A 13,962-nucleotide genomic window follows, 5' to 3' on the forward strand; every position below is an offset into this window, starting at 1 on the left:
GCAATCAACAATTTTAAGTTGTACTTCCCATAGACATGTGTGTTGTCTATGGAGATGACTGGTTGACAATGTAAAAAATCATCAATGTGTGACGTGTCCTAGTTACTAAATACTACCTAGAACACACGTTAATTTTCAAAGAATGCCTTTTTTGATAATAATATTTCCATAAATCTGCTGCACTGATGACTATTAAGCTAGTTGTTGGAGGTTTTACTTTGAACATATCAGTGCGTACACACCCCAAGCCGGCTTGGATGAGGAAGTCAGGAGGCGTTTCTGGGAGGATTTGGATGAGATGGTGCGTGGTATCCCGCATACTGAGAAGATTTTCATAGGAGGAGATTTCAACGGCCATATTGGAGCGACGTCTAGGGGGTATGATGATGTGCATGGTGGCTTTAGTTTTGGAGATAGAAACGAAGGAGGAACGTCTTTGCTGGACTTTGCTAGAGCATTTGATTTGGTGATAGAAAGCTCGAGTTTCCCGAAGAAGAGGGAGCACTTTGTAACCTTTTGTAGTTCGGTGGCCGACATTCAGATTGATTATTTACTTTGCAGGAAGTTTGGTAAAGGCCTTTGCACGGATTGCAAGGTCATCCCAAGTGAGAACCTCTTGCCTCTTCATAGGCTTCTAGTCATGAACCTTGAGATCATGAGGAAAAGGAGGAAGAGGGAGATGTATAGACAACATAGTATTAAGTGGGCAGCCTTGACGGAAGCTAAAGTGCAGGACTTGGGGGTCAAGTTAAAGGCCCCGTTAAAATTTCCTAATGATTTAAGATTTTAAAGTGCGCTAGCTAATTTGGGAATAATGTTTTCGAGTATTAAAGGAGACCTGTGGTATGCTTAAGGTATATTGGAGAATATTAAGGAGGTTTGTGAGTGGGAAGAATTTGTGTGGAACAAGTTGGATACATTTAGTGGAAAGAATGTCTCAATTTGCACAACACTTTACTTTAAGCGGGAATTACTCTCATAGAAAAATTATATTTTCAATGAATTTTGTCCCTAAAGCATAGCCCTTCGAGTCTAGTTTCAAACTCATCAGACCATTTGTCATTTGGATATACAAGAAATTATGATCAAATTACTAAATTAAGGTACACAGAATGAAGAAAGTCTTGATAAGTGTTTAAAGCCTTAAATCGCGCCTCGAGATCTCTACTTTCCGCTTGTGTACCCTAGATGGCTATGGATGAGGTTAACATTGTGTAATCATGGTTTCATACTTATATAAAGATTTGGAAGTGAATTGGGGGTATACATCGTAGCAAGGTATCGAAAGAGAGTAAGTTGGAAAACATGAAATATAGAAAGGATGCTACTGGGGAGCTCGTCTGAACTCGTGTGCCGCGTGGGTTTGAACGAGCCATGACCCCCAACAATTTAAAAAAATAGCAACATATTTCCCTAGCACACAAACTTGAACGAGAGATCATTCATGTCTGTGCGACGCACGAGGATGCACAAGCCAAGCCTGAAGCCTTTATATAGAACATTTCGATACCTCACCTCCCCCACTCCTCTTGGACGATTCTTGGAGCTCCTCTCCACTATCTCAAGACCCCCTCCCATATTCAAGGTGAGTAATCCCTACTAGTTTGGTGTTTCATTCCATCAATTCCACCCTACAACTAATCAAATCCACCATGGAATCATTAGATTTTCAAGGAATCTTCCCAAGAGCTCAAGTGAGGACTTTTACAAGATTCACTCCCAAAGGTAATTCCATCTCCTTGGACTTGCATGAATGACTTAATAATGAATATATGAGTAGAAATTTAGAGCTAGAACTTATTGCATGATTATTGTAAGCCATAGTTTCACCGATTGGAATTTTTAGAATTTGTAGAGAATGAAAAGTGATTTGTTTAATGAATTGGTTGGTTGGGGATGGATGATATGGCATGAATACGTTGTTGGAGGTCATAAACTATTAAAGGCCGGTTGTAATATGAATTGGTGGAGCAAAGAGTGGGTATTGAATAAGGAGATATCATCAATAAAGGTTGTAGAGAAATGTGCACACTCAATGTTTGATAAAATGCCTAAGTTAGCTGAATGTGATGAACCCCTTCCTAATGATGGTCCAATTTGACCATGTTTCTATAGATTGACGTTTCCAAGGGTAGTGGAACATTTAGCAACTCCAATGAAATCTCAATCGAGGTATGTTGGCTAATTTCTCTTTTTGAATCGAATTCCATAATGTTCCCTAAGGTGTATGGTTGACTCAAGTTATAAATTCCTATATTCCGGGTTATCCCTTATACACTCGACTATCTCGAACGAGCCTTATGTCGAAAGATATAAGTTTAAAGTATGGTATGTGTATTAAAATGCTATGGCTTTGAGCCGTGTTTTAAATGAAGGTTATAATGCCAATTGTGTGAGAAAATCTTGATATGCTTAAGACCTTTAATTGCTCATATGTGTATCTAAAGTCTTGATTTAAAATGTCTTATTGTTGATAATCTATAAAGATGCTTGATAATGAAATAAGTGAATTGGGGATATAGTGTGTGGCCAACGTGCCAATAATTTATGTTATAATTATGGCTAGTGGTGCCAAGGAAATGAGAGGATGTGACAAAGATTATGAAATGAGCCTCGAACTCAACTATTTTAAAATGACTTCTAAAATAGAATTGCCTAAAAGCTCTTGTACTCAATCCATGCTCGTAAGTGGTTGCTTTAACTAATTCTTTGCTTTATAAATATATCCAATGTGATTCAAGATCTTACCTACTCAGGTGTTGAAATTGTACATTACTGTTATTGGGAAAGAGTACTTCAAGAATAAATAGTGTATTGCTTGTTTGTGATTTTAATGTGTGTTTCTAATGCTAGTCAGCGTGCCACATTCTTTGGGAAGAAACCTTACGTGTTTAAAGTTTCCATAACTAATGAATTTGAGATTTATGATTTGGAAATATTCAATATGTTGATGTTTGATGGTGATCCTTCAAAATATAAAAGAGGTGAAAGTGTGGTACATGAAATACATCCATCGTGCCATGAATAAAGAATCTTGTGAATGGTCAAAAGAGCCAAGGAAATATTGTGGTTGTGAGTGATTGAAACTACTAATGAAGATTTATACGATGTGAATGATGTTGAGGTGAGTACACTTATATTTATGTTACCTTTGTGTTTAAATCAAATCAAAAATGTTTTTGGAGAATATCGATAGTCACCAAGGAAGGGTAGGTTTAATTAACCTAACCCCGAAACTACACTTGCAGGTGTAGGAGTGAATTGTGAATATTTCCCTTAGTTGGGATGAAAGTGATGTGATAAAATTATTCCCCTCAATTAGGATGGGATTATTGGTAAAAGCAGTTGATGTCGATCTACACGACATTCTGGTGAGACGGCCTAGCCGATCGGGTCGTGATTGGATGTCATGCCGCACACATGGTGGTGATTGTGCTGGAAATTATAACTGAAATTTTGATCAAGATTGTGATAGATGTTGATGTCTCAGATGAGATGGCCTAGTCGATCGGGTCATGATCAAACTCTGTGCCAAGAGTACGGTGGCATTGTCAACAGTGGTATTTTGAATATTGGCATTGTGAACTGTGGTATATCGGTACTAAAGATCTCCCAACCAAAAATATATATTATTTTTATATTTTGAAAGTTGTTATGTTTTAACTGGGCATTTGGATATTGTTGATCGTGACTTGTTGTTCTATAGTTATCCCTTTTTATATGGACATTCTATTTTGAAAGAGGACATTTAGCTATACATACTAGTGTTATTCGATGGACTAACGTCCCTTTTGTCGGGTTGTGTTGTATCTTTAATTGATGCAGGTGGTTCTAGAGCAGGCGGCATTGATCAATGACAGCGGTACACTCTCTTCCCCGCTAACTTGGTGGTCCCCACATCATTTCAGGGTCATGTATCTTTTATTCCTCATGTACTTTGTGTTTTGAGGTATAGCTGGGGCCTTATTACCGGCATTTCCATATTACTCTTCTATTGTACTTAGAGGCTCCGTAGAGAGGTTGTGGATGGTGTTTGATGTTGGGAATTGAACTAGAAATGTTGGTATTTGGCAAACATGTTTTTTTCATTATATCTATAATCATGAAATATTTTGGAAATTATGAGAATGAAGCTGCTAATAGAATTGAAATGGGAGTTGTTAATGAAATATTTGCAGTGTTTGATTAATGGAGTAAATATCCTCTTTATTCATGGATGAGTTTGGGTAGAAGGAAATATAACAAGCTTGCTTGACCAGGGTATCTCGTTTGAGCACCGATCACGCTTCCCAAGGTTAGGGAGTGACATCAAGCTGGTGACTATGGGGGCTTGGAGGAGTAGTGGGGACACAAGCGCTATGTGTACCACGACTGCAAAGTGCATTAGGGAAGCCGCAAGAGAGGTATTAGGGGTCTCAAAGGGTTACTTTGTGGTCACAAGGAAGATTGGCGGTGGAATGGAGAGGTGCAAGGAAAAGTGGAAACCAAGAAAGCAGCATATCTGAAGCTAGTGGAAAGTGCAGACAAGGAGGAGAAGAGGGAGAATAAGGAGCATTATAAGTTGTCTAAGAAAGAGGCAAAGCTAGTAGTTACGGCGGCCAAAACTGCAACTTTTAGTCGTTTGTACGAGGAACTCGAGGGCTGAGGTGGAAATAAGAGTTTGTTCAGGTTAGCCAAGGCGTGAGAAAGGAAGATGATGGCTTGGACCAAGTGAAATGCATCAAGGATGAAGAAGGTAGAGTTTTGTTGGATGAGGGGCTTATCCGTCGGAGATGGCAGACATACTTCCATAGTCTCTTGAACGATGAGGGTGACAAGAGCATTGTACTGGGTGATTTGGAACTCTTCGAAAGTCGTTGTGACTTTGGGTATTGTAGGTGGATTAGAGTTGATGAAGTTGAGGGGGCTATGCGTAAGATGAGAAGGGGAAAAACAACCGGGCTGGATGAAATCCTGGTGGAATTTTGGAAAAGTGCAGGCAAGGCAGGCTTAGAGTGGCTCACTAGGTTATTTAATATTATTTTAGAATGAAGACGATGCCTGAAGAGTGGAGGTGGAGCACGATGGTTCCTGTATACATGAACAAGGGTGATATCCAAAATTGCAATAACTATCGGGGTATCAAGCTGCTTAGCCATACTATGAAAGTTTGGGAGAGTGTGGTAGAGCTACGGGTAAGGAGGAGTGTATCTATATCTAAGAACCAATTTGGCTTTATGCCGGGGCATTCGACTACAGAAGTCATCCACCTTGTTAGGAGATTGATGGAGAAGTATAGGGGGAGAAAGAAGGACTTGCATATGGTGTTCATCGACTTAGAAAAGACGTACGATAAAGTTCTGAGGGAGGTTTTGTGGAGATGTTTGGAGGTTAGAGGTGTACTTGTTGCCTACGTTAGGTTGGTTAAGGATATGTATGATGGACTAAAGACCTGAGTGAGGACGGTGGGTGGGGACTCGGACAATTTTCTGATTATGATGGGGTTGCACAGGGTTTGGCACTCACCCCTTTTTTGTTTGCTCTGGTGATAGACGTACTGACGCGCCACATCCAAGGGAAGGTGTCGTGGTGGATGCTATTTGCCAATGATATCGTATTAATTAACGAGACATAAAAAGGTATGAACGTGCAATTAGAGGTATGGAGGCAGACCCTGGAATCTAAAGGTTTCAAGTTGACCAAGACCAAGAAAGAAAACTTGGAGTATAAGTTTAGTGGCTAGACTCAAGGAGGGGAAGGGAAAGTGAGGCTAGACTCACAAGTCATCCCTAAAAGAGGGAGTTTTAAATACCTTGGGTCTATTATACAGGGGGTGGGGAGATTAAAAAGATGTCACACATCGTATTGGGGCGGGATGGATGAAATGGAGACTCTTCCGGTGTTTTTGTGTGACAAGAAGGTACCACCGAAACTTAAGGGTAAGTTATATATAATAGTGGTTAGACCAACGATGTTGTATGGAGCTGAGTGTTGGCCAGTCAAGATTGTTCATGTATAAAAGATGAAGGTAGCAGAGATGAGGATGTTGAGAGGGATGTGCAGGCACACCAGGTTAGATAGGATCATAAATGAGGTTATTCATGACAAGGTGGGTGTGGCCCCTATTGAGGACAAGATACGGGAAGTGTGGCATAGGTTGTTTGGTCATGTGAGAAGGAGGAGCACGAGGCGAGCCAAAGAAGAGGTGGGACATGGTGCAGCTTCAGCTGACCGAGGACGTAAACCTTGATAGGAAGATATGGAGGTTGAGGAAAGGGTAGTAGAGTAGATAGTCTAGAGCATTCATAACAATAATATTGGCACTCAATCTCACTTTCTGTTGGTAGTATATTATTATGACTAACCATTGTTTCCTTCATTATTGATCACCTTACTATCTTATTGTTTTTATTTTGATTTTGTATGGCTTTTTGGTACTATCCCTTCTTGTCTATATTTTCGTTAGTATGGTGCTTATGCTTTCCTGAGCTGAGGGTTTATTGGAAACAACCTCTCTATCCTCACAAGGTAGGGGTAAGGTTTGCGTGCACAATACTCTCCCCAGACCCCACGGTGTGGGATAATACTAGGTATGTTGTTGTTGTTGTTGTTGCTGTTGTACTGATGTTATACACAACCTCACCTTGTACCGTATATACTTTTCAATGTGTGAAATTAAAAAATGGGATATCATATCAATATCCAGAGTAAAGTGATTACTATTAGTTGTGTCCATAATATAAGTATGTCCTCCAATTTATTTTCTAATCACCCACATATTGCTTTCATATTGTCTTGTATGAAGCGTCCAATTAACCCTTTGCTCCCTTTAGAATTGTTTTGTCGACTCAGCAACCTTAAATTTTCGAGAACTTCTTGTAATGACCCGACTAGTTATTTTGATCATTTCCATTCTGCTCAGCTATTCGAAGTCTTTTGTAGCTTCATATGATGTATTATGACTTGCGTAAATTATTGATTGAGGATTATCAGGTGATTCGAGATTGATTTGGAAGAATGATTCACAACTAGTAAGCTTGAAGTTGGAAAAGTTGACCAAGTTTGAATATTATGTATTTGACATCAGATAAGGATTTTTATGGTTTCGGTAGGGCCGTACGGTAATTTTGGACTTGGGCGTATGCGCGGAATTTCATTTGGATATTTCTAAATGTTTTGGAACTATTCGACGAAAGTTGGTAATGTAAAGGTTTGGAAAGTTCATAGATTTAACCGGTAGTTGACTTTGATATTATCGGCTCGAATTATTGTTTTGGAAGTTGGAATATGTTCGTTTTGTCATTTGGGACTTGTGTGAAAAATTTGGGTTCATTCTTTATTTATTAGGCTTGAATCAAACGTTTAGTTCGAAGTTTGAAGTTTATGAGCTTAAGAGATTGATCTTGATGGACGATTCGTGGTTTTGATATTATTACACGTGATTTGAGGCCTCGAGTAGGTCCGTATTATATTGTTGAACTTGTTGGTATGTTCGTAGGATTCCCGAGGGGCTCGGGTGGGTTTCAGATTAATTTCGGCACATTTCGACATTGCATGCATTACTTGTTTTCTACTGTTATATGTTGCCTCTAGTGTTATTCGCGATCGTGACATGTGTTTTATTCTGCTGGTGATTTGTTCATCGCGGACATGATAAATGGTATGCATTCGCGAAGGTTGAGCTAATTGTTATTCGGGTTCACGCCTTGGGTTATGCATTCTCATAGGAGAGCTGGGGGCTAGAGGAATTGTATTCGTGTTCGCAGAGTCTTTGACGAATTCATGAAGGTTTGGTCCCGTTATGCATCGTGTTCGCGAGGACTATTCTGAGAACATAGAGAAATTTTGTGGTTGTAAGGACCCATAAAATTTTACCTAGAACCCAGGATTTTGTGGTGCCAAGGTAGGCTAACATGTTCGAAGGTTGTAGATAATCTTTGCGGCAAGACTTTTTGAGTTGTACAAAGCATTGGGGAGTCGAAAGAATAATTTTTGTAGGACATGTTATAATTGCAATCTATTATGCAACCGTAAAACAACTTCGCGGACTGTAGATATTTCGCATAATGCAATAGCAGCGAAGCCAATTTTGGAGGTCATTTTTCGATCTATTATGCGACCGCATAATCATTTTGCGGGCCGCATTTCCATCGCAGATTCAACATGAAAAATTCCAAAGGGAGATTTCGCGGTCCATTTTGCGGCTGCATAATCGGTCTGCGGACTATATACCTGTCGCAGACCTAACCTGAGCAGCCCAGTTTTGGAGGATGATTTTGCGGTCCTTTATGCGGTGTACTCTGCGATCGTAGAGTTGATTTTGGAGGGTCCATTTTGTGATTTTATAACCCGACTCCATTTTTTATATAACGATTTGGGGTTATTTAGGCTGGTTTCAGTTGCTGTTTTAGAGAGAGGAGCAGTGTTTTAGAGAGGGATTAAGAAGCTCCCTCCATCCTACTAATCATCCCTTGCTCATGCCTTAGAATTCAACAAGGAAAGCTCTCAAGGTCTCCTTCTAAGAGGTAAGGCTATACTCTCGAGCTCTCAACTTTGGAATTGGGCTGAACATGGGCAATGAAAGGCATGAATCTGGGGTCGAAAGTTAGTCATTTTGCATGCATGTGCTAAAAATGGTGTTATGGGAACTATTAACTCATTTGGGTAAAATATGGACGTGAGGATTATTTATAAGATGAAGGATTCCCATCCTAGGGCCTTGTAGTCTAATTTGCACACCTAGGGCTTAATGAAATGCCTAGGTGAGCTGAACCCATGAATCTCTTTCTAATTATTGTTCAATTTTGTTATGTCTTTAAGTAGATTGATGTTGCTAGGATTTCGGAATGTTGTAGTAGTTTAAGGAAAGCTCAAGCGAGGTATGTTGGCTAAGCTTCTCTTGTAGAGTCGAATTCCATGATGTTCTCGTAAGTTCAAGTGTTATTGGGCCTAGTTCTTGTTTCTCTTGTTCCGAGTCATTCCTAATTAATTCAAATGTTCCAATTAAACTTTGTGTCAAAATATATATACTCAATTGTATTCCAAATGCCCTTATCATATTATGTTCTTCTTCGGGACTGTATTCAAGTATGACTAATTTATCAAAATGTTATGATTTAAATTCATGTTTCACTTGCAAGTTATTATGCCCAATTTTTGAAGAACTCAATGTGCTCAAGACTCATATTGCTCATATACGTATTTAAGGCCTTGATTACAAATGGTCTTATTGTTGATAATCTATGATGATTCTTGAAAGTGAAAGGAAAGAGTATGAAATATAAAATACGGCCAATGTGCCAAGAACGAAATTACACTTGCGGCTAATAGTGCCAATAAATGAAAATAATGTGTGAAAGATTATAAAATGAGTTGTAACTCCTTTATACAATAAATATTTTGGGAGCATCATCAGTCACCGAGGAAGGGTAGGTTGAAACAATCTAACCCCGAAACTACACGTACTGATATAGGAGGGATTGAGGGGTAAATCCCCGTACTAATGTGTTGAGCGTATTCCCCTTAATTGGGATGTGATTGATGTGTTTAGATTATTCCCCATAATTGGGATAAGATGATCGCTAGCAGAATGTGATGTCGACCCACACGACATTATGGTGAGATGGCTTAGCCGATCGGGACGAGATCGGACGCCATGCCGCGCACATGGTAGTATTGTGATTGGATGTATTAGGTGAGACGACCTAGCCGATCATGCCGAGATCTGCCTCTATAGCACGGTGGTGTATCGGTACAAAACATCTCCCAACTTTAAATTATTGATATTAACTTGAAAAATCACCTTTCTCTTAACTTAATGCTTTAATATTATTTGAGGCTCTCATTGATTCCATATTTTTTTTCCTTGTACTGTTATTCATTTCATTGAGAGGGTGTTTAGTCTTACATAGTAGTACTAACGTCCCTTTTTTTGGGGCTCTACATATGGATGTAGGTGGTTCCACAATAGGCAACATCGATAAGTGATAGCAGTACACCCTATTCTCAACTGACTTGGTGAACCCCATTTCATATCGGGTGCTTTGTATCTTTTGTTCCTTATGTATATTATTTTGAGGTATAGCTGGGGCCTTGTTACCGACACCGTGATATTACTCTTTTTTATCCATTAGAGGCTCCATGAACTTAGTGTGAGTTGTATTTTGATTTAGGTAAGTCAAACTTGAAATGTTGTACTTGTAGCACATGATTCCACTTCTAAAACTATGCATGTGTAATGTATTTTTGGAATTGTAAATGAACTAACTAATGGTAATAAAATTGGTGTTGCTTGTGAAATACTCTCATTGTCTAATGAATGGTATGCATCTTGACTTTATTAATTGGTAAGGTCTAGTAGAAGGCATCAAGTAGGCTTGCTTGATTGGGATATTTCGGTTGAGCACCGGTCACGCTCTCCAAGGTCGGGGCATGATAGTGGTCGCCTAAGTTTGTGCTTCGCGAATGCGAGACTTCTTCTGCGTTCACGAAAGGTACATCTGGAGCAGTGTATGAAATACTCTATTTCAAAGGTCTTGGTCATTTTATCATATTTTGATCTATGGAGCTAGGATTTGGGCGATTTCGGAGGCGATTTTCTCCACATGGATTGGGGGTATGTATTTTCTACTCGGTTTTGATTATATTCTATGATTGCATCTTCGATTTTGGCATTTGATTGATGATTTAAAAAAGAAATTGGGGTTTTTTTGTCTAAACTTTTCTAAATTGAATATTTGATATTGGAACATTGATACAGAGTCAAATTTGAGTGGAATTAGTATGGTTAGAATCGTATTCGAATGGATTCTCTGAATTTGTGAGTTTTGTCAGGTTTCCAGGTGTGGGCCTAAGTTTGACCTTTTGGTTGACTTTGAGTAATTGATTAAAGATTCAATCTTTATCGTTTGAGTTTGCTTCCTATGACATTTTTTGATGTTCTTAAGTTACTTTTGGTTAGTTTCGAGCCGTTCGGATGTTGATTTGCATGCGATGGCATTTCTAGATTATCGGTTGTCTTGCTCAGTATTTGATTTGGCATTACTTGAGGTAAGTAACATATCTAATCTTGAATTTCAGGGTAAATAACCTTGAGAACTATGATAATTAAGATGGGTTGCGGGTGAAACACGTGCTAGGCGGCAGGCGCGTGCGCGTGCACCGAGGTATACATGATACAATTAGTTCTTTGGCTATTATATGCCTTGTTTTGCTATCATGCTTCTTTGATATCACATTTTCTCCATCTGTTGACCACATGGGATATTATTCATTCTACAAAACTCATGCCTAGGCTACCTGTTCAATTGTTTGAGACATGATTGGGCTATTTTTGCCATATTGAGTTATTTGCCATAGTCGTAGTCACGATTTTCATTAATGATATTTACATTCACATGTTACAGCTTAGTCTCTCTGCACTTTTGATATGTTGACTCACATGTTATTGGTGTCCTTGCACGTGACATGACTTTGAACTGTATATGAGACATATTATGTTATATAATTGGATTATGTTTCTGTGAGATGTCTACATATTGAGGCTTCAACGGCAGATTGTTGACTAATGTAGGCTATAAAGACGTATTGATATAGATAATTGGATCGGGTTGCGCGCTGCAATGATTATATTAATATTGAAGTGACACGTATGCCAGACCTCACATTAGGCTAAGTTTTACTAATTTTAGGCTACTCGTTCACTAGACCCCACTATTAGGCTAAGTGATTATGATTAGCTCTAGGGTAGAATCTGCCTCTCCGGAGTCTGACATGCCAACAGTAAGTGCATGCAAAGTGCTATATACACGTGCTCAATGATGGACCTTATGTCAGGCACCCGTGTAGTGCAAAGTGTAATTATTGTGATCGATCCATAGTGATGAAGGAGGGTACTTGATATAGGCATCTGAAGTGTGCTAAGAATGTGTGTACTTAATGAGTTCCCTGTGAAACAAAGTTCTTAACATGTTGGATAGAGATGTACCTTCCTCATGGTAGAAAGTGACATGACATTTGATTATTTGATATGTAAGCATAGATATGTACCTTCCTCATGATAGACAATGACATGATGTTTGATTACTTGACATGTATATTCGACAAGTAGGCATAGATATGCATTTTTATCATGTTAATTGGTAAATGAAAAGTCCTATCTGATGTTGTAAATTGGGAAAAACACAATTCTTTTGATAAACTCATGTTTAATTGATTTCAGTGGTAAGATTTAGACTAGGATTGTTATACTTGAAAATCATGTCTACTTTTCCGTGTCTGTGAACAAGCTGGGCATTACTTCTTCTGAGTTATATACCTTTACTATCTTCACTATACTGCTATGAATAGTTATTGCCTATTGATGTTGGACTCTGGCTATCTTCCGAGCTCGTCACTGCTTTCAACCTAAGGTTAAGTTTGTTACTTATTGAGTACATGGGGTCGATTATACTCATACTACACTTCTACACCTTACGTGCAGATCTTGAAGCTGATATTGCTGTGTATAGTGGGAGCTGGAATTAAAGATGTACATGTGTTCTGGTTATAGCTGTCACTAGTCCTTGGTAGCTTTAGATTTGCAAATCTGTTTATGTATATTTCAAACAGATGATGTATTTATTTCGTAGTAGCTTTGTAATTCTACGTCTTAGAAGCTCATGATTTTTATTACCAATCCTTGGGAATTTGTATAGAAATTCAGTGATTTTAGTCATTTACTTTTATTATTCTCATTTGAGTTGTGTTGACTTATAATTGGCTTACCTAGCGGGTTGGGTTAGGTGCCACCACAACTAGATTGATTTTGGGTTCTGACAAGTTAGTATCAGATCTCATGGTTCATAGGTTCTACGAGTCATGAACAAGTGTCTAGTACAGTCTTGATGATTGGTATGATGACGTCCATATCTATCTTCGAGAGGCTACAAGGCATCTAAGATAAAATTTTCATCTTTCTTTCCTTATCGTGTGACATTGATTCAGCTTGAAACGTATCCCTTAGAATTCTTTACACTCACTTGTATGTCTTGTGAGCACTCGGTATCGGTTATGCATCAACGGTTTGTAATTCCTTAGGTAGGTGCGAGATATGTTTCTATGTATTAGTGATGGGGCCAGTCTAGATGACTTGAGGCTGAGTTTTGACCGTAGCTTGAGCTCGGTGGTTTCAGTTGTGAGAACTTGCACTTTTAGACTTATATGTCTGGTACTGTACCTAGGAGTGGGATTTATGGCTCGGTGAGTGGTTGGATGGTTATATGATGAGTATGATGCAACATCGGGATGTGTTCAGATGGTTGGGATATGATGAGAAGATTTTGCTTGGGATATGAAAAGGACTATTGGGTGCTTGATTTCTCTGTTGATGTGTTGTATAGTCTCGAGTTTTGAGCGTTTTGAGGGATCTTTCAGTTGGTCATTTGTGAAATAAAATTTTTTCTTATATTTTGGGGATAAGTTCAGAGTCGAGAATATTTAGTGATTGTGTGGTGGTTGTGGCCATGGAAGGGGCATAGAGAGTTTCAATGTGAGGCTAAGCAGGTGGGTTATCTCCTGCGAAATGTTTTGAGGTTTTATGATTCTTATGATGACTATGTGGAGAGTTTCTTTCTACTAGTAGATTACAGGTGTTGCAATTTGAGTTTGGATCGGAGTAAGTTGTCTTTACTATCACGAGGATGAATATCAATATAGCAAATGATTTAAGGTATTTTCATGATTAGTGCTACGTGAGCTTATAGGGGATTTAGTTGAATTTCAGTATGGAATTTTTGCAGTAATGGAGTAGAGATATTATGGGTTGCCAGATGTTCTGTTCTATGGCCTCGAGCCAAGCGGGGGAGTTTTCCATCGACGATCAGGTTGCATGCTTATGTGCTATATTAGTTTGGGCCTAAGGTATGTTTGTGGATCAGCTATGACTTGAAGATTTGGGTCTAAGAATTACTCGAGCAAGGAAATTTGTAGATGCATAGTGTATTA

At 38.9% G+C, this 13,962-nt stretch overlaps 1 protein-coding gene across 1 annotated transcript; it reads left to right on the plus strand.

The window, feature by feature from the left end:
• The first annotated feature begins 298 nt into the window (after positions 1–298).
• Positions 299–4,645, plus strand: LOC138877617 (uncharacterized). The gene is made up of 4 exons (XM_070157242.1): positions 299–747; positions 2,116–2,172; positions 2,854–2,995; positions 4,388–4,645. The coding sequence occupies exons 1-4, from the start codon at positions 299–301 to the stop codon at positions 4,643–4,645; spliced, it is 906 nt and encodes a 301-aa protein (XP_070013343.1).
• Positions 4,646–13,962: the final 9,317 nt, after the last annotated feature.

The sequence above is a fragment of the Nicotiana sylvestris genome, chromosome 9, assembly GCF_000393655.2.
Source record: "Nicotiana sylvestris chromosome 9, ASM39365v2, whole genome shotgun sequence".
Lineage (NCBI taxonomy): Eukaryota > Viridiplantae > Streptophyta > Magnoliopsida > Solanales > Solanaceae > Nicotiana > Nicotiana sylvestris.

Bases quoted from the DNA above. Each gene is read 5' to 3' on its own strand.
- LOC138877617 (XM_070157242.1), top strand. From the start codon at position 299: ATGGTGCGTGGTATCCCGCATACTGAGAAGATTTTCATAGGAGGAGAT. The intron at 2,173-2,853 runs GTATGTTGGCTA...TTCTAATGCTAG, and splicing joins CCAATGAAATCTCAATCGAG to TCAGCGTGCCACATTCTTTG. The intron at 2,996-4,387 runs GTACATGAAATA...AAAGTGCATTAG, and splicing joins ATAAAAGAGGTGAAAGTGTG to GGAAGCCGCAAGAGAGGTAT.